The 19,528-nt window shown below is 51.1% G+C and overlaps 1 protein-coding gene across 3 annotated transcripts in view; it reads right to left on the bottom strand.

Moving 5' to 3' along the window:
• Nucleotides 1-19,528, bottom strand: part of Adamts7 (ADAM metallopeptidase with thrombospondin type 1 motif 7) — a 54,937-nt gene that overhangs the window by 14,626 nt on the left and 20,783 nt on the right. For all 3 annotated transcript variants that reach the window (XM_013145577.3, XM_013145575.3, XM_063243427.1), the window contains 12 exons: nt 8,509-8,653; nt 7,946-8,038; nt 7,463-7,608; nt 6,474-6,643; nt 6,094-6,227; nt 5,241-5,361; nt 3,897-4,144; nt 3,531-3,672; nt 3,076-3,202; nt 2,536-2,749; nt 1,314-2,321; nt 376-528 (listed from right to left, as the gene is read on the bottom strand). In XM_013145577.3, coding sequence (XP_013001031.3) covers nt 376-528; nt 1,314-2,321; nt 2,536-2,749; nt 3,076-3,202; nt 3,531-3,672; nt 3,897-4,144; nt 5,241-5,361; nt 6,094-6,227; nt 6,474-6,643; nt 7,463-7,608; nt 7,946-8,038; nt 8,509-8,653 — 2,701 coding nt within the window. The remainder of the gene's footprint in view (nt 1-375; nt 529-1,313; nt 2,322-2,535; nt 2,750-3,075; nt 3,203-3,530; nt 3,673-3,896; nt 4,145-5,240; nt 5,362-6,093; nt 6,228-6,473; nt 6,644-7,462; nt 7,609-7,945; nt 8,039-8,508; nt 8,654-19,528) is intronic.

Here is a 19,528-nt window from a genome sequence, read left to right on the forward strand (position 1 = left end):
TGATTGCAACACTTATAACTCGTGAGAATATGGCTGGGTAGATATCGGACCCCATCCCCATATAAGCACGAGACAAAACTCCAAGGGGAAGCTGGAAATAGCCTGCTCTGGGCAACAGGTAAAAGGCCAGGGGCTGCCACAGCACGAGGCAGATGGAGAAGAAGGCAAAGGAGAGAAATCCAGAGAGGCTGGGAGTAGAAGGAGTCCCCACAAGAGCAAGGGCTGAGCTGAAGAGGTTCCAAATACATAAGCAATGAAACAATCTGCACAGACAGGTATGTGGCACTCCTGCCAGGCTGCTCTTGAACTCTGGTCCTGGGATGCAGGGGCTCCATCCTACACCTGGGGCTGTGCCCTGGCTTCCCCCTCACATACCTTACTCCAGTTGCCCGTGTACCAGGCAGCACAGGGCCGCAGGTGGCAGTGGCGAGCAGGCTGGGGCCGTCCAGCAGGGGCACAGTCCTCATCCCGGCCAGAGCTGCAATATACGGCCCTCCAGACAGCACCCAGGCCACAGGTAGTGGAGCACTGTGGGGACACAAGGCCATGCACATCAGGATGGACCTACCTGGTGAAGCTGCCTCTGCCACTGCTAGGGCCCCTCTCCTCTGCATCTGAAGATGGAGTCCTCCATCCACATCCCAGGGAGATGGTGAGAAAGATGTGGAATCCTGCCACCCATTCTGCCCATGAAGGACCTGCAGGGATACCATATCACCCTGCTGACAGGGCTTGTTGCTCTCAGTCTCTAGGAAAGTAGATCTGGCTCCTGGTCCTGCCAGTTCACTTGCTAGAAATCCCAGACAAAGCCAGCTCTTGGCCCCAGCCTGTGTTCCCCTCTCCAAGGCTGGGGGCCCTGAATTTAGGCCTATTTCTCTTGCAGTGACAATCTGGGGACATGAGAGGGTGTCCAGGCCAACTCCTTCCTATCCCCTGTGGGTTCCTGACAAAGCAGTGGAGCCACTGAGGGGACTGCTGGTGGCAAATCTGAGCAGCCCCAAGGGGGCCCATGTGCAGAGTCCCACTCCTACACCAGAGCAGGAGGTAAGCTCCTATCCCCGAGGGCATGCAAGCCTGTGACTCTTGGTTCTACTGCTGCCATCCCCACATCCCCATGGTGAGTGGGTCTCTGGGAACTTAAGAAACAGGTAGATGAGGTCCTCCTCTCCATCACTGTTCAGAGTGGAAACAGGGCACCTAGCAGGTTGCAGAGAGCAGCACATGCACTGGCCAGGCCGCCTCCACCTGCCGTGGGATCTCCATCCCCCTGGGAGCAGATAACCAGGAACCTAGCCCAGTCCTGCACCACTTACCTGGCTCCAGTTTCCCACTTGCCAGCTGGCATTCCCGGCGGGTGGGTTTGTGGGGCTGTCCTGGTCCCAGTTCCTGGGCACAGGGGAGGTGGGAAGAGGAGAGGAAACAGCCACCCCTGCTGTGGGCCACATCTCGCTGTGTGGGTCCCTCTCAGGCGCAGGGTCCCAGGATATGGTCCTTGTCCACAGCAGTACCATGTCAGGATCAGGAAAGATAGGGGTGGGGTGGACAGGGGGCCAAGGGAACTGCATGGGGCCAGGGCCTTGGGGCAGATGGGGTGCTCTGCGATCTGCAGTCTCCTCACTGTCCTTGGAGATGTCATTGGCCCCATCCCACTGTGGAGGGAGTGGCCAGGTCTTACTGTCCTCTCTCACTGGGAGCTCGTTGGGGCTTTCAGGAGTAGAGGGTGTCTCTGTGCTTTTGACTGAAATAGGGAGCCCAAGATCAGGGGCACCCATGAGGACATCTTCAGGCAGGGAAGGGACTGCTGGGCTCTTGGGGAGCTGCTGCAAGGGAGGGGGGTTGCTAGCCCCCTGCTCGGCCCCCTCCTTGGCTCTGGGGGCCTCCACGGGGTACTTAGAAGGACTGCTCTGGGATGGGGGCATTGGTGGTTCTGTGCCCACTGGGTCTGGGCTGGGCTCCTCAAGGGTGCCATAAGATAGGTCTTCATGAAAGGTGATGAAGTTGTAGTCGTAGTAGAAATCATCCACCCACTGAGGCTCAGGTGGATTCAGGTCCTCGATGTGATTGCTGATGCTATCCAACTCAGGTGTGGAGTTGGGTAGGGGCCGTGTGGCCAGTGAGTCTGAGATGAAGTCAACCTCATTGAAGAGCTCAGGGCTGGAGGCACCACTGCCGGAGGCCTCGGGGGCCAGAAAATTCAGGCAGGGCTGCAGGGTGCAGAGGGCCTTGGTTGCTGGCCGGTTGGCCTCATCACAGGGAAGGCCCGTGTCATTGGTACAGACAGTAATTCGCTGTTGAGTGCCATTTCCGCATGTCACCGAGCACTGTAGGGAGGCCACAGTAAGGCTTGGGCCGGCAGAAGGCACAGAGGACACGGGCACAGTGGGTGCCACGCTGCCCAGTGTGTGTGCCTGAGCCTTTAGGGCAGGTGCACAACACTGAATGCCCTGGCTCCTTCCCACAAGCCCTAGGCAATGAGGGTCCTCATGGGCTCTTTTCGTCCCATCCAGACCAGGGTGCCTCCTGCCCCATACTCACCTGAGACCAGTTGCCCACAGCCCAGGTGGCTGGGCATGGCACATTGGGGTTACAGGGGGTTTCAGCTGGGGGCCGGGGAAGGTGCTCACAGGCGGACAAGTCCAGAGCACTCTGCTCCTCCATCCCCACGCTCTGGAGGCAGAGCACCGCCCGGCGGGAGATGCCCTTGGACCCACAGGAGCGGGAACAGTGCTGCCACTCCCCAGTCCACCACCTGTGAGGGAACAGAGTGGCATCAGCATGCCATGGGATGGCCAGACTGGGGTCCTGTGCCTCAGTATCCAAATGATGAGTCCCCAGAGCTCCAAACCTAAAGCCCAGTGACAGGAGATGGCCCTCTCATCCCTTTTGACCTCCCCAGTGGACCTGTGTGAGGCCTGAGGTCTCTTTCCACATGTGGGGCCCCAGAGGAGTGACTGGTACCAGGCCTAGCTGCCCAGTACCACCCAAAACTCAGGACTAGGGACAACAGGGGCATCAGTCATGAGCCTGGATCCTCCCTCCATGGGTCAGGACAGCAGGAGCTGGTGGGCAGCTCACCGGGCGGGGCAGGGCTCCTCGTTGCAGGTCCTGTGGTTGTCATCGGGCCGGGTCAGGGGATCACAATGTCTCTCGTCCACAAGCTCTGCCTGCTGCTCTGCACAGTACACAATCTGCCTCTGCATGCCTGGGGATTCACAGGGGTAGGTCCTGCCCAGGTTACCCCTGCATCTCAAGGCCAGGCAATCCTAGACAGGGCCTGCCTGTGTTGGGATGGGAACCTTCCTCTCCCTCCTCACCCTCCACTGCAGCTCCCTGCAGGATGCCTTGGGATAGGCAGTAGATGGACTGTGGAGGGTTCTATGTGGACACCTGCCCCACTGCTCTTAGGTGAGGCCCAGGTGCTCATTTATATGATGGAAGTGAGTGTGCAACACCCCGGAAGCATGTGTGAAGGTTGTGTGTGGCTGCAGTACAGGCTTAGCCAGCACCAGCAGGTGCCTTCCCCATCCTACCTGTGCCACAGGTGGCTGTGCACTCGCTCCAGGGCCCGTGGTGCCAGGAAAACTTGGGCAGTGGCATTGCACTGAGGTTCTCGGTTTCTCTGTGGATTGTGTACTCGTAGCGCACTCCAGGGTTGTGCTCCTGGAACAGCAGCTGAAGCAAGTAGGGGAGCCCTGTGAGCATACGGGGTCCCTCCATCTGCCAACTGGGAGTACTCCTTGGGGCCACTTTAATGTAGGAGAAACTAAGGCAGAAGGAGTATAGCAGGGGCCTGCCCAGAGCCGGCTCTGTGCTACCCGAGTCATTCCCTAGGACCATACCCTGTTGTGTAGGGGGTTCTACCTCTGCACCCCCTCCTGGGCCCCAAGATGCAGCACCTGGATCCAGACAGGCTCCCGGGTGGGGCCTGGGGATGTGAGGTTCTCTCGGTTGCCTGTGCGGGTGTAGGTGAAAGTGGTGCCCGCTACATGGTAGTCCCCATTCCACTGGATAGTCCAGCCACCGTTGAGGAAGTACTTGTCTGGGTCCTCACTGCTGCGCAGGGCCAGGAAGTTGCCAGCGTCGGCCACCTCCTCAACGTGGATATCGCGTGCGCCCATAGGAATCAGCCCCACGTCTATGTACCCTGTTGATCAGGGGTGTGCACAGGCCCTGGGTAGGAGGCGGGTTGCCCCTGGTCTTTCACTGGAGCCCACCCCAAGTTTGAGCTCCCCAAAGGCAGATGCAGTCAGGTCTATCCTGTGCCATCAGTCTCCCAATGCACAAAGACTCTGCCTCTGTGGCCCATACCCGTCACCCTCTCCTGGGGACCTGAATTAGTCTGACACGCAGCTGGGTCTAGCTCCTGCCTTCCCAGCCTGCGAAGCCTTCCAAAATTCCAGAACACCAGGGCCTTCCTCCCAGTACAGCCCCCACCTCCCCACAGGGCTGCTGCTCTTTGGCTAATGAGCCCCTTGCAGCTGGATGACTCTAAGGACCCAACTGTGTAAGCTCTGGGAGACAAGCCTGTCACAGGATACCATCGTCACCACCAATTTATAGGTGCAGAGCCTGGGGCATCAGAAGTTAGGCAGCTTATACAACGGTGTTGCCAGAATATGAAGCAGGAACAGGGGCCGAGTGGTAACCACCAGACCGTGCTGCCTCTCTAGGAAGAAAGCTACTAAGTCCAGGCCGGGCATTCAAGGTCTCAAGCCAGCCAGCCTGCTGGGTCCTGGGCAGGGCACACTTGCTCCTGCCCCAGGCTTCAAACAGTTTCCCCTCTGCCCTCACTACCACATCTGGGTTCCTCCTCATTCAGCTCTGTGTCTACTTCTTGCAGGAAGTCCTCCCTGCATACCCAGGGCAGGACCTGAGATCCCTCAGTCTGCTGAACATCCTTATACCAAGCTGTCACAGTGAAGGCTGTCACCCTGTCAGACTGTGAGTGCCCCTTCTCCTCCCACTCACACTTAAGCAGTATGGCCCCAGGATGAGGGTATGGAGCTGGGGAGGCCTACATCTCTGCATAAGTAGATGGGAGCCTCTACAGGGCCCAGTACCTGGGTCATCCCCAGCCATGGCTGGCCAGTTGGCCTGGGCTCCCTGGGACAGGAAGACCCCCATGAGGACAGGTCTTTGCCCTCTCTAGTCTGGAGTGATCAAATGGGCTGGTAACAGGGCCAGGAGAAGAAGGGAGGCCCCCAGGTCAAGTGCAACTCCCATAGTGGTCCCCTCCATACCCTGGCCCTCGGCCTCCTCGAAGATGCCGCTCACGGTGTGGCAGGTGGAGCCATTGCCACGGCACACTCCACAGCGGTCCTCCATGGCACCCGAGTCAATCTCGAAGTCACAGCCCACACTCTGCAACAGGAGTGGGAGCCAAAACCTTGGCAATGGATGCTGATCCTCTTTTAGAACTTTGCCCACTCTGCCATCTGACCCCAGAAAAACCCCTTTCCTCTGGGCTTGTTTCATGGGACAGGAATCAGTCCATGCCTCAGGGGCACATGATGAACCCTGGGTGGCAGAGATGGGGAATGGGCACATGAGCTCCTGAGCAGGCACATGGGTTTCTGAGACTTACTATCAGGAGTACTGGCCTAGCACCAGCAGCTGGGCTTCTCTGGGCTCAGGCCTGCACAGAATGAAAGAAGCAGCGACAAGAGGTGGCTGGTACCAGAATGAGACTAGGAAACATTACCAAACACTGAGTGCTTCCACTGCCAGCTCAGAGCCCTGTGCCGCCTGTACCACCTTCGAACCCTTCTCATAGTGGAGCAAATTGCTGCCTGGGCTCCTCTAGCCAGCAAGGGCAGGGGTTGGGGGGTATGCTGCCTGGGCTTCAGTCTCTGGCTGGGGCTATGCTGCCTGGCTGCTGCAGGGCAAGCAGCTGCAAGCCCAGGTTGGGAGGCTGACTTGGGGGGCTTCTGCAGTTATGGGGTAATGGGGTCTTTGTTTTTGCGGTTCATGAGTGCAGAGGCTAGGAGGCCCAAGAGTGTAGCATGGGGTAAATGGGGCCTCAGAGGAGGAGCTGGTGCTCTCCAGAGGGCTGAGGGCAGTGTGCTGGATGCTGAAGTTGATATCCACGCGCACCTTGCAGATTCCATTGATGCAGAGGTCACGGATGGTCTGGTCCTGATAGCAGGGAGTGCCATCGACCACGGCGTCCCGCAGCTTCTCAGAAAAGTGCTCAGTGGAGGGTCGGCAGTTCAGCTCACAGGGGTTCCCTGGGGAAGGGGGGGACTCATTAGGACAAGGTCATGACCTTCCAGGAAGACCCCTCCTCAACATGTAGCTATGGTGCTGGGGGCTCTGGGTGGACAGCTGGCTGCATGTGGTGCCAGGAGGGGACCTGGGGATGTGGCCCTGGGGACAGTAGAGGTGATGACTGGCTGTCTGCATCACTGAGGAACTGAGACCCTCATGTACCTAGCTATCCTAGGGTCTCAGTGTTCCCAGGGTGAAAGACTTACCATAGTCGAACACGGGTACCCACGTGTGCAGTTGGCCTTTATAGGGCTTGGAGTCGAAGTGGCTGCACTGGACATGGCGGAAGGAAGGCTGGCCGGGTGGGCAGGCCTGCAGGTTGCAGAGGCGTATGCGCCTGCGCTCGCCCAAGCAGAACCTGCCCTTGTACTTGGGCCTGTGGGGAGCAGGCAGGCCATGCTTAGGGTCTTGCAGTGCTGACCCCACCTTCTGGGCCAGGGAACCTCCATCTCCGCCTGTTGGTGAGGACCCAGGGATGGAGGTGACAGGATGCCTGGGCTCTGGGTCTTGGCTTCCTCTCAATAAGTGGGGCTGGGGCTGTGGGATGGGATACAGTGGGCATGGCTGGCACCATAGCCCACCCTGAGTCTGCAGCCTGTGGTGAGTAGGGCCAGGAAGAACCCAGTGGAGGAGCTGGCCTGGTGGCAATACCCATCTCCACTCCTCTAGCTATGGTCCAGTCCACACCAGCAGGGATGGGGACACTGCAGTGTGTCACTGCAGGAGGGGATTGAATCTCACTGCCCCAGCTGCCATGTTGCTGGGCCTGTGCCACTGGTTCTCATTGCCCTCTTTAGGGGAAACAGCCTAAAGGTGGGAAGGGGCCCACCTCAGACCCACTGGACACTGCTGGTGCACTGAGGGTGCCTGCTGAGTACTCACCACACACTGGCTGCACCCATGTGGCCTATGGCATTCACCCTGAAAGCCGTATTATACCAGGTAGGCCCAGCCAGGGAAACTGAGCCTAGAGAAGGCCCTCTAAAATGAGGTGGAGTAGACTTGAGCCCTGGTCTCTCTGAAGTCTGGTGGCTAAGCACTGACCACTGTCCTCTTTGGCTGCTCTCCAGCCAGATGCTCCTGTGGCCTCTGATGCATCTCCCCAGTTTTTCAGCAGTGGGGTCACCACCAGGACGCTGTCAGTTCCTAAAGTCTGCCCAGTCCTTTGCTCCTAGATACCTGTGACCCCACTCACTCAGGCTGTGTGCACCACCGCTCAGCACTCTGCACACCCATGCCACAGCTCCGTGAGCAGACAGACCAGGCGCTCCAGTCGGACCAGCTGCCATCCACTGGCTCAGGTCGGAAACCCATAGGGACGCAGTCCCCATTGAAACACCACTGCCAAGACAGATGGGGGAAAAGTCACTCCCCACACCTATCAGTCATCATCAGCCTAGTGAGAATAAAGTAGGTGGACAGTGGGGAGAAATGGAAAGAGTGAGAAGGGCCCCCCAGATGTGCATGTTCCAGGGCCCAGGGTCAGGCTGGGAGGATGAGTCAGGGCCTGCTGTGACTCTAAGTGCAATACCTTAGAGAATCATTTCATTAGGCCTGGTCCCTAAGGCCCCTGTCTTGCAGAGTGAGGGGTCTGCTGCACTGAGGGTAGGGATGACCCCAGAGCAGAAGCCCAGTGAGTCAGCCCTCCCCCAGACAGCTGGGGCGGGAGCATCCCTACCTTGCCAGGCCCACACTTGGTGCCGTCCACAGCAGGGTCCAACTTGGAGTGACAGGTCATCCCCACAGAGCACCAGAGCGTGTGGCAGACATTCTGAAGGGAGGAAGCACGGTCACACCCTCCCTCCTGCCCGAGGGCCATCATGCATCTGCCTCCCTCACTGTCCCCAGGGGTCCCTTATACACTGCTGGCATATCATGGGGTCTGCAGTGTGAAGGCCCCAGAGGTGCCCTTTCTTCCTTGTCTCCCTACACTTGGACATCTCAGCTCGGCCTGTCCTTTGGGAGGAACTTGGGGAAGCCAGGGTTCTGTCACAAGCTGTGACTGAGACATTACCCATTCTGCTCCAGGACCTCAGAGCACAGAGTCAGTGGCGGGAAGCTGAGGGAGGTGCCCAGGCCCACAGCATGGGAAAAGTCAGCTCAGCATCCATGCCCAGGCCCCTTCTGTGGGCAACTGACTGGGGTGCTCCAAGGTGAGGGACAAGCAGGGTTTCTCCCAAGCTGGTGGTTCCCGACTGCTGAAGACCATCTCTGTATTTTCCTATCTCCTGCCACACTCACATCCACACCCTCGCAGAAGATGGAGTTGGCACCATACTGGAGGCGACACTGGTGGTCCACGTCGTACAGGACCCCGGGCGGCACGGAAGGGAAGTCAATGACGTCGGTGGTTGGAGAGTCATCCAGGCATGTGCCCCACCCACGGCTAGAGGTGGGACAGGAGGAAGGATGAAGGGTTACTGGCCCAGGGAAAGGGAGACAGCATGTGGGGCTGGGAGGGCAGGTATGGAGTTGTTGCCCAAGACACTCGTCCTTGTGGGTGATGCCCCTTCTCGGGCTGCAGTCCCGCACCCCGGGGTGGGCCTGCTTTGTGCTCCTGCATCCCCACCTCTTACTTTGCTCCTGGATCTGGGGGGTGAGGGTCTGTAGAGCACCATAGCAGGGCTGGCAAGCAGGGCTTGAGCTTATCTAGGGAAGGCCAAGCTCTGTGGCAGAGCTGGGGATATGGCTGCCCTGATGCCACAGCAAGCAGGGAGGTCTGGAGAGATGGTGGCAGCTGGGCCTTCTTGGGAACCATACAGTCGTTTAGTGCTAGAGGCCACAAGGCAGCTAGGATGCAGGGCACCTGGCTTGGCAGGGTCAGGAGGCAGAAGCCTTCCAATCATCCAGTCTAGGAGGCCCAGATCAGGCAGTGCCAGGCCAGGGAGAGGGCAGGATCAATGTGTTCTGGGGCCTGGCCTGAGAGAGGAGGAGGAGACCCCATATGATGAGGCTGTGGAAGATGCTAGGGTCCAGAAACAACATCAAATTGACCATGGTGGTCTATGCCTGCCATCCCAACTTTTTTGGGAGGCTGAGACAGGAGGTTCACAAATTTGAGATCAATCTGGGCAACTTAGAGAGACCCTGTCTCAAAATAAAGGAGGGCTGGAAATGTAGGTCAGTGGTGAGTGCTTGCCTAACATGAGTGATGCCCTGTGTTCCATCCCCAAAGCTGCAGAAAGCAAGTAAGCAAACAACAACAACAACAACAACAAAAAGAAAGAAAGAAAGAAAGAAAGAGAGCAAAAAGAAAAAGAGAGAAAGGGAAGGAGAATTCCAGAAATAGAGAGAGGAAAAGAGGGAAGAAGGAAGCAAGGAAGGAAGGAAGGAAGGAAGGAAGGAAGGAAGGAAGGGAGGGAGGAAGGGAGGAAGGAAGGAAGGAAGGAAGGAAAGGAAAGGAAAGGAAAGGAAGGAAGAAAGCAATAAAACAAGGTCAGTGTCATCCCTGGTGGGGATGGTGGGCTCACACCCAGAGATCTTTGAGTTCAGAGGATGAAGACATAGGCCAGGGTGGTGGGTGGTCTGAGTCTCAGCCCAGGGCTGACAAGAGGCTCCAGGCTGCGTGAGTGTAGTGAACAAATCCCTGGAGACCTCATTGCTGCCAGGGACCTGAGGGCCCCCATGGAGTCATTTGTGGGGGTCCAACATGGACCTTTTATAAGGGCCTGGGCTGGTCAGCTGCTATGGGACACACCTGTGCCCTGGGCAACCACACCAGGTTGGCTCGTGTGCTTGGCACATGCTGTCCTGGCACCTCACAACTGGTCAGACTATGCCAGGGTCACCTCTTCACACCATCCGGCTCAGCATCATTGATTGCCTGCCTGGCTGCTGAGCCCATGTCATCCCCTGCTGGAGCTGTGACCTTCAAACACTTCACTCAAAACACCAGATAACTACCACTGCAGGGAGGCCTGCTAAGGGCAAGGACGTGTCCCCAGGTGCTTGCTGAACCTGTGGGCTCCCTGGCAGTACACTGGGGCAGAGGGGCTGACAGAAGCAGTGGGACAGTCTGGTCTGGGTGCCCTTCTTCCCTCCAGCTTGCTGGGACCATGGGGGGGCACCCTTGTCCTGTGATGGTCACCTGCCAGCTGCCCATCCAGCCCAACACCATTTCCTGGCTAGGACCTGGTGCCAAGCAGCTGAAGATACCAGTCCTGTGCACAACGACTTGGGGGACCCTGTGCTATGTGTGTGGGAAGTTGCGGATCATGGCCACACCCACAGGACCAAGTTCCAGAGTCAGGGCCACATGTGGTCAGGGATGGTCTGGGGAGTACAGCGTTCTCCTCTGCCTGGCTGTGGATCCGGTGGCTTGGGGCCACACCATGTCCTCATTGATGGGAGGCCTGTCCCAAGCCTGGAGTATAAATAGCAGTGTCTACTTAGGAAGTCACACGATGGCCAGCGGCCGGCCCTTCCTTCCTTTGTCTGGCTCCCTGCCATTTTCCATACTACAGCACACACCCAAGTCTCCAGGACTTTTATCCTCCCCTTGGCTCCCTGGTCTGCTGACAATGGGGCAGGGTTAGAGTAGATACCGCGGGGACCTTCAGGATGGTACAGAGCTGCCCACTCTTTGGGTACAGACCTCATGCTCTTGGGCTAGTCCCAGGAGAGGTTCAGGATATGGCATGAGACAGCTTGCAGGGCAGGCTACCTTCCTGCCATCTTAATTGACATGACCTCTCTCCAGGGACCCCAAAGCATTTCCCAGCATGAAGAGGCTCCTGAGTTTTTGGGCCAAAAGGCTGGGACTGGACTGGGGAGCCAGCAGCAAAGACCTTTCAAAACTGCCCAGCTCTCACGTCCACCTTTGTGTGGGCCTTAAGCTCCACCAAAAGTGCCCTGATCCCTAACTGGCCACCAGGAGGTAACTCCGAGGCTCCTGACCCCAGAGGAGGCTGGTGTCCCTCTTTGTTTTCCTAGATACCCACAAGGACTGTCTGCCATGCACTGGTCACCGAGATCGTCATCCGTCTGTCTCCTTTGTGGATGGTGACGGCTGCAGACAGGCATCTGGTCTGTGTCCTTTACCGCTGTCCTATGATGTGACCTTGGGGCCATGATGACTATGACAAGGCAGGGTGAGAGCATGGATTCATCATGCCTAGGTTCAAGCAGACAGTAAGCAGCCATCTATCTGCAGTGAACCTGAGGTGCTGGTTCCCTTGGGAAGGTGAGAGGGCTGCATGCCCCACACCCTCAGGCCCTGGAAATGCTGCCTAACTCACTCATTAAGCTCCCTATCCTTTTTAGGGGGCCTGGTTCCTGTCCTACCCCCAGAAAGGAGACTGACACCATTGTAACTGTCTGAATATACTCTCTTCCTTCCCCTTGCTGCCTGATCCCTTGGTAACAAAGCTGGGGGGATGGTGCCTCCCTCCAGTGTACCCCTTGATCCATAGGGCAAGCATCTCCATTTCTCAGCCTCTCTGGCTCTTCCCAGGGCTGGCTTAGGCAGCTTTCCCTCCCACCCTCGCCCAGGCCCCAAGCCAAGTCTCTTATGCATTCCAGCAGTGACCACAGACAGAGACTTCCCTGTGTGTCTGTCTGTCCCACAGCCAAGGTGCTGAGTGGCACCCTGGGTGGGGCAGCTGGGAACAAGCCCTAGGGGTGTTTGGGAGGTTCTTACTATTCTGATATTCCAACAATTCTCTCATTCTCTGCTTTCCTTCCCATCCCAGGCCACACATTTATCACTTAGAAAAAGTAGAGAAATAACAACACTAACTGCAGCACTGCATGGAAGGTTTACCATGTGGCAGGCGCTGTGCTAAACACTGCCAGTGCTAAACACTGTGCTAAACACTAAACTGCCAGTTTCCTCATCCGATGCTCAAGCAAACATATAAGGCAATCCCATTATTATCCCATTTTTTGAGGCTTAAGGGATAATACAAGGTATCTGCCAACACGGGTAGGAGTCTGGGCCATGGTCCAGGTTTTTAACTGCCAAATTAAACTCTGCTTCCGTTCCGAAGCCCATGAGTTAACAGGAGGCCAGTGTCCTTACTCCCGCCTCCCTTGTGCATCAGGCAGTGGGCAGACTTGGGAGAACCCAATCTAGGGTGTGGTGGTGCATGCCTGTAATCTCAGTATTTGGGAAGGTGAGTCAGGAGAATCCCTTGAGTTGAAGGATAGCCTGAACTATATAGCAAGACACTGTCTTTAAAAAAAAAAAAAAAAGGACCTAGTCTAGCCTAAGCGGCGGAAAGAAATTGAGAGGGAACTATTAGATGATCTGGTAGGGATTACTTTCCAAAAATTACATTAAGACACATTTTATAGAACTATTAGAGGATGTGAGAGACAAAATGGCCAAAGACTTAGACAAATAAAAACTCATTTTAAAAAATAAATGTCACCTTGTTATAATGTTTGGTTCATCCAAAAAGACTGACATGGCTGGGGATTTAACTCAGTGGTGTAAGCGCCTGCCTGGCAAGTGCAAGGTTGTGAGTTTGATCCCAGGTACAAAAAAAAAAAAAAAGACTGACATCATGAAGAAAGAACTTAAATATTGGGATACGCAGAATGAGGGGCAAATGTGTAGTAGGAAGTGATGTAATCAGCATTACTGATAATATCTAAACTGAAAACACTGATCCATAGCAGTCTATAGAGGGTTTCAAGAAACATGAAATATAGGGAAAAAACAAAAAAGAGAAGAGTTAAGATTGCAAGAGGTTGTCTACAGAAACACAGGAAGAAAGGGGAGGCTGATACAGGAGATGGGTGGAAAAGCTGGCTGAGAAATAAGGAGGACCTGTTAATGATAAGATCCAGAGACAGTGCCAAATACCCTTCAGGACCCCGTATGTGGAACTTCTCACGGGCTTCCACGAATTGTGGACAGCATAAAATAGAGCAGGTGCGTGAGGAGACCACCATGACTCCTCGTGGTAGCTCAGTTTGTGTCTCCTGGACATGGGGCACATTTTTATTTTTGCTTTTATCTTTTCTGTCTTTGTTCAATCCCAGTTTACATGACAGGGCTAGTTTTTCCCTTATTCTATTCACCTCTCACTTTTCAAATAAACTTTTGGCACTATTTTTGGCTTTTCTTGTCTAATTCTTTGTTTGAAGCAGGAGGACCTGGAATACTTATACTTGGCAAGGCATTTGGACAGGAACTACCTGTGAGGTTCCAATTGGACCTGACTCTCCCAGCCCCCAGCCTGCTTATCCCCAGAAGCACTGCTCTCTGCAGGGAACTCAGCTTAGCATCCAAGGCTGTCATCAGCAAGCACAGGATGTTGTGGAAGAGATAAGATAGGAGGGGAATTTTGCAGGTTTGGGGACATCTGGAGACATCTGAAGATTTACACTGGACACTTCAAGGACTTTGCCCACTGAGACGCAAGTCTGCCAGAGAACTTTAACCACAGATATTAAGTTTTTCCATCTGCTTTCTTTACATCCATATAAAAGGGATACACTTCTCTTTGCTCAGCATAGGTGGTCTTATGTTGTTCTCTGCCTGTCTGTACCCAGTCACAATAAATTCTGTGCCATGCTGCCTTTACAAAATCCTGGTGGTCTCTGTTGGCTTCCCTCTACTCCCCCATATGTTATGCTATCTGACAACATTTTGGCATAGCCAACCAGAAGCTAACATTTTGGTGGAACCAGACAGAGCTAACATTTCAGTGTGGCCAGTCATGATAGTAAGGCTCAGGTACTGGAGAACATAGTAAGGCTCATGTTGGGCATAATTTTTGTTTCTCTCCACAAGGATTTTTTTTTCCTTTCTCTTTTTTTCTTCTTTTCTTTTTCTTTCCTTCACTCTCTCCCTTAGACCAGGATTTGGGGGATTCTTCTCAAGGTGCCAAAGAGGGTCTTCCCGGCCCAGCTTTGGGGATAAGGAGTATAGGTTTGTTTCATCTTTCTAGCCAATTGTGGGTATGCCTTATTGTCTGCACATTTGTTTGTTGTATTTTTTTGCTAGGAGCCTACTCCTTTCCTGGTAGGCCATGGCCATTTTTCTGTAGCTCTGGAGGAAAAGATGGGAATGCAGTAAAAAATTTTTGTTTGTCTGTTTTAAAATGCCTAAGGCTTCTGGCCACTCTAAAAGCCTGTCCAAGGCCATTGACACCTGGCTTTTGTGTTTCCCTGTTTAAAAACAGATAAGTTAAAGATGGATGCCAAATGCTGGCACAGAACAACATCTAACATTTCAAAATTTAACTAAAGTGACTGTGAATGTATGAAAATAGCCAGTTCATGCTACATTTTTCAACAGAATAAATGCAAGAGAGGTTTTGTCACATGGTTTCATATCGTGCTCTGAGGACTGAAGAGACCCAGAGGACCTTGCAATGTCCCTGCCAACAGCCATTACCATCTCCTCTGAGGAACTATTATATACAGCTAAGTTAGATAGAAATACTATAGGCAGTGGCTAGACCTTCAAAGGAGTCAGTGTGAAGACAAGATGCTTTGTAACTGTGGGGGATACAGATCCCTCCAGCTGAGGGCCAGACTTCAAGACAAAAGATGAAAGAATGTACCCACACACTTCCCCTAAAGATAAACAACAGTGATTGACATCCTAAAAAGGCCTACACCAACACCAAATTGAGTCCGCCTGGTGGTACAAGGCTGGTAATCCCAGCACTTGGATGACTGAGGGAGGAGGATTACTGTGTGTTCAAGGCCAGCCAGGGCTACAAAATGATTTCAAAACTAGCCTGAACTGCATAGTGAAACTCTCTCAGAAGTTTTCTTTTCTAAATGGACATATTCTGTGCTTAACTTCTGGTGTTTCTAAAACTCTTAAATTTTAGAGAACACAAACTCATACTTAGACATCTAACAGGCTAGGAGTTTCTTTCCCCTACATCCATCCGAACTCAGTGTAATCTTAGATGTCAAGGATTAAGTAATTCAACTACTTACAGATGGGCTGAGGGGCTCATTCTGTTTTGTTTTTCTTCTCTAGAAAACTCTCTTCTAAGTCTATAGCCATAGTTAGGGTTAAAGGGACCCCTAGTCAGAAATTTTTTACTCCTCCTCTGATCTGTTGCTTTGAAGGTCAAATGTTCAGTTTTAGGTTTCTAATTGTCTCAGTGTCCAACTCCCTTGGTAGGAAGAGATTAATCAACAAAATTTGGAGTGATTCTCAGATTCCAGCTAAGGTCAAAAAGGATTTTATTTGCCAAGATTATGCCAGATTTCCCTGACCAAATTAGCCAACAAGTAAATCCTGCTGTAAGGTACAAAGGAATAGTTGGTAGGGCAAATTCAGCTATGCCAGTAATTATAAGACCAAAAGTCCCCAGCCAATTTCCTAATCAAAAACAGTATCCAATCAAGAAAGAGGCATATAAAGGCTTCCATCTTCTTATAGACAGATTTCACAAATACAGCCTTTTAAAACCTTGTCAGTCTCTTACAATACTCTCATTTTTCCTGTAATAAAGCCCTCATGGAAATATAGGATGGTAACACGCCTGCATATCCTTAACAGATTCATACACAGTTCTCTCCTAAATTCCAGGTAACATTAATTGGTTCTCAGTCTGAGATTTAAAAGATGCATTATTCTTCTCCCTCTACATCCAGACTTTCAGTTTCTGTTTGTCTCTGAATGGGAACATCTCATTACAAGACAAAACCAGCAATACACTTGGACACTTCTATCACAGGATGTTAGAGACAGTCTTCACTTTTTTGCTTGGGCACTAGAAAAAGACTTGAGGAACCTAAAGCTAGAATAAGGAACGCTCCTGCAGTATGTGGATGATATTCTAGTGTGCAGCCCAACTCAGGAACTATTTAACCAAAACACTCTCCAAACTCTTAACTTTCTAACTAAGATGGGATATAAAGCCTCCAAAGAAAAGGCTCAGATATCCCTTGAAAAAGTTAAATATCTGGGATATATTCTTATAGCTGGGAAATGACAGCTGTTTAGGGAAATGACAACTGAATCTAGGCTGTTCGTGACCTTGGGCCTCCTGTTGCCAAACAACTTAGTTCCTTCCTAGGAATGACAGGCTTTTGTAGGATCTAGCTACCTAATTTTGGACTGATGTCAAAGCTTTCATATGAGGCAGTAAAAGGCTCTGAGTCAGTGCCCCTAGAATGAATAAAAGCCACTGACAATGCCTTTAGAAAAATAAGGCATGCCCTTATTTAGGCTCCAGTTCTGGGAATACCCGGCTTTAAAAAACAAGGCAAGAGAAAACAAGACAAAACCCTTTTTTCTCTATGTATCAGAAAAAGGAAGAATTGCTTTGGGGGTTTTGATTCAAAGGCTAGGACAAGAACCCTGCCCATAGAAATTAGATACTTTTAAAATAAATTAGATGGGGTGGCTGCTGTGTGGCCACCCTACCTAAGAGTAATAGCAGCTAGAGCTCTACTAACAGAAGATGCTACAAAGCTAACTTGGACAGACTAGAAGTTCTGACTCCCATCAGGTCAGAGCTATTCTGGAGACAGGACATCACTTATGGTTAACCAGAAAACAGCTTATGAAGTATCAGGCTGTGCTCTTAGACACCCCTGAGGTTATTACAAAAACTTGCACTGCTATGAATCCTGCTTCTTTGATGTCTACAAGCCCAAAGGTTAGCCACTCTTGGGAACAAGTAACCTGCCAGACCCATACAGCAGGCAAGATATTGGTGACTTTGCATATTTAAGATCCTGAGGAGCTATAATTCACTTGGAGAGTTCTTGGCAGCCAGTCAAATTTTTTAAATGTAACAGTCGGAGATAAATACATATGTAAGAAAGAAGAAGAAGGAGAAGGAGAAGAAGAAAAAGAGAAAACAAAAAAACAATAAACCAGTTTAAAATCCAAGAGGCAACACCCCACCTCTCCTCTCCAGTCTAACTGATGCTTTCAGACAAGGGCTTTAACCCTCATTTCTGAGATTAATGCTAGACCTGAGCTTTTTCACATGACTAATAGGGACACCTAGATAAGTCAATGATAAAAAAACAGGGTGAAGCTGCTTCCTTGGGCAATTCTGACCTGGTTTACAACACTCATTATTGCTAATGGGCAAATGTATTCTTTTGGATAACATTCTATTAAAAATGATAAAATTGGGTAAGAGTTTCTTCGGGCCATTTAATATCTTGTGATTAGATATGGGGAACTAGGATTGACTAAAAGGTTCTCTACTAAGTTAAACTTTTAAACATATTTCAGAGATAATAAAATCTAATAGTTCTAACATAATAATGTCATCACAATCATGCAAAAATATTATGATCTCAAGTTTGCTCTATAAAATTTTATAATTGTTGTCTGTTAACATTCTATGGGTATTCAACTTCTAAAACAACAGTTTTCTATAGTATCTATTTTTTAATACCAGAAATCGAATTCAGCATCTCATTGTGCCAGGCAGGCATTAAACCACTGAGCTAAATCCCCAGCCCTATGTTATCTATTTCAAAATGTCATCTAGATAAAATCATAAAATTAAACCTACTGCTCTCATCACAATGCTGATATAACTAATCCTTCTGGGTGTTCAACAACTAAGGTTTAGATATCAGAGATAAGAAGATAATGGGTCTACGAAAACAGCCAATATTTTAGGCCTGGCCCTCCCAGGTCAACAAGGACCCAAGACAGAAGGAGACTTCTCCTTTTGATAAGTCACCCAATCTCCTGAGCCAAGCAGTCTGTTGGATCTCAAAGAACAAGAATCAAACACTGTACAATGTTATAAAAAGGAAAAAAATCTCCCCTGCTTCTATGAGAAGCCACATAGTCAAGCAAGACCATGACCCATCTTGGCAGCAGACACTGACAGAGAAGCTAAGAGGCTAAGAAACCCTGGAGGGCCTTAACTGACTTTGATATTTGGCAAAAGGATAATTTTTATTAATATTGGTCTCATTTTAGCCTGGTCTTAAATATTCAGCAAAAAAGTATAACCAAATATATAAAAGGTATATTTTAATACAGAATAGACATAAACAGGGAGCTCTAAATCACTAATCCTACTACCCTTGCCGGCAGTTTTTAGCTACACCAGGAGATAGATCTAAGAGCCAACTGGTTACAATTGTCCCTTTTATACTAGTGCACATGCTTTTGTCATACATGCTTCAATCTCTTTGGAGGGTTTGTTTGTTCTCACCTAGGGGCTACCAAACTCCAACTTACAATGCATGGCTCCATGGTCTTCCAGATGGAGTCAGCCATCTCCTTCTTTCTACTATGGTGCATATAACTGACCTCTCAGTGCACATTATTCACTCACTGCTCAGGCTGATGCCCTCTTCTAGCCAGAAGTAGCTAGAGCCATTGTTGCCCCTAAGCCCAATAGTAGCTGGATGGTCATTTCCAGAGGGAGGAATGTATGACAGCTGAGACCCCAGACAAGATTAGATACATGGCCTTTGTGTCACAGCAAACAAATGAGCTGACAACCTGCAGTTTCATACTTGTGTCTCTGTAGCATCAATGCTATCAAGATGGAATCTACTTCCTTCCACCACAGCCACCTAGATCGACCCTCCTCAACCAACATCACCTGCCCTTCACATTGCCCCTCACCAACAAGAAGCAATCACAACAATCACTGGCCTGTTCCCATCCTATGGAAGTAGCATGATTGAGTCAGAAGGGGAATTTAGGAGCAGATTAAAGAGACATAAAAAACCCAAGGCAAAACACAGATGACTAACACTGTAAAATCATCACATGCTTAACTATGGCTGTGACTGTAATACTTATCTGTGTAGGATCATCACATGCTTATTGTGTATCATGAGCTTGAAAAATACATGTACTACTGTATCCTTTGTAAAAGTATTACTCACATTTACTTTATGCTGACCGTATACCCTTCCCAGAAACAAAGGCTTAGACCTTGACTGGCTCAGCCCACATCAATCAACAAAACAGTTTGCCCTATAAGTGTGGATACGTCTCACACTCTTCAGGCCATCTCAAGTAGGACGCCTCATGTCTTGCAGCACCACTCTACTGCTAAGATAGCTCTTCTACTTTCTCTGCGTTTGCCACAACTTAAATAAACTTCCATTTTGTACTATGTAAGTCTTTTTTTTTTTTGGTACCGGAATTGAAGTCCTGAACCAGTGCTTTCCATGCAGGTGCTTATGCTGCTGAGCTAAATCCCAGCCCCTTTATGTAAGTCTTAACTCCACCATTTTCTGCTAAGAGCCCCACTTTCCCACTATTTACTAGAGTGAAGGCAAGGACCTGAAAAGAGGTGGAGGGTCACTCAGAGACTTCCCACTGGACACAACATGATCTATGCAA

Source organism: Cavia porcellus, unplaced genomic scaffold (genome assembly GCF_034190915.1).
Source record: "Cavia porcellus strain 051 isolate PalLab524CR breed Dunkin Hartley unplaced genomic scaffold, mCavPor4.1 scaffold_38, whole genome shotgun sequence".
NCBI classification, from domain to species: domain Eukaryota; kingdom Metazoa; phylum Chordata; class Mammalia; order Rodentia; family Caviidae; genus Cavia; species Cavia porcellus.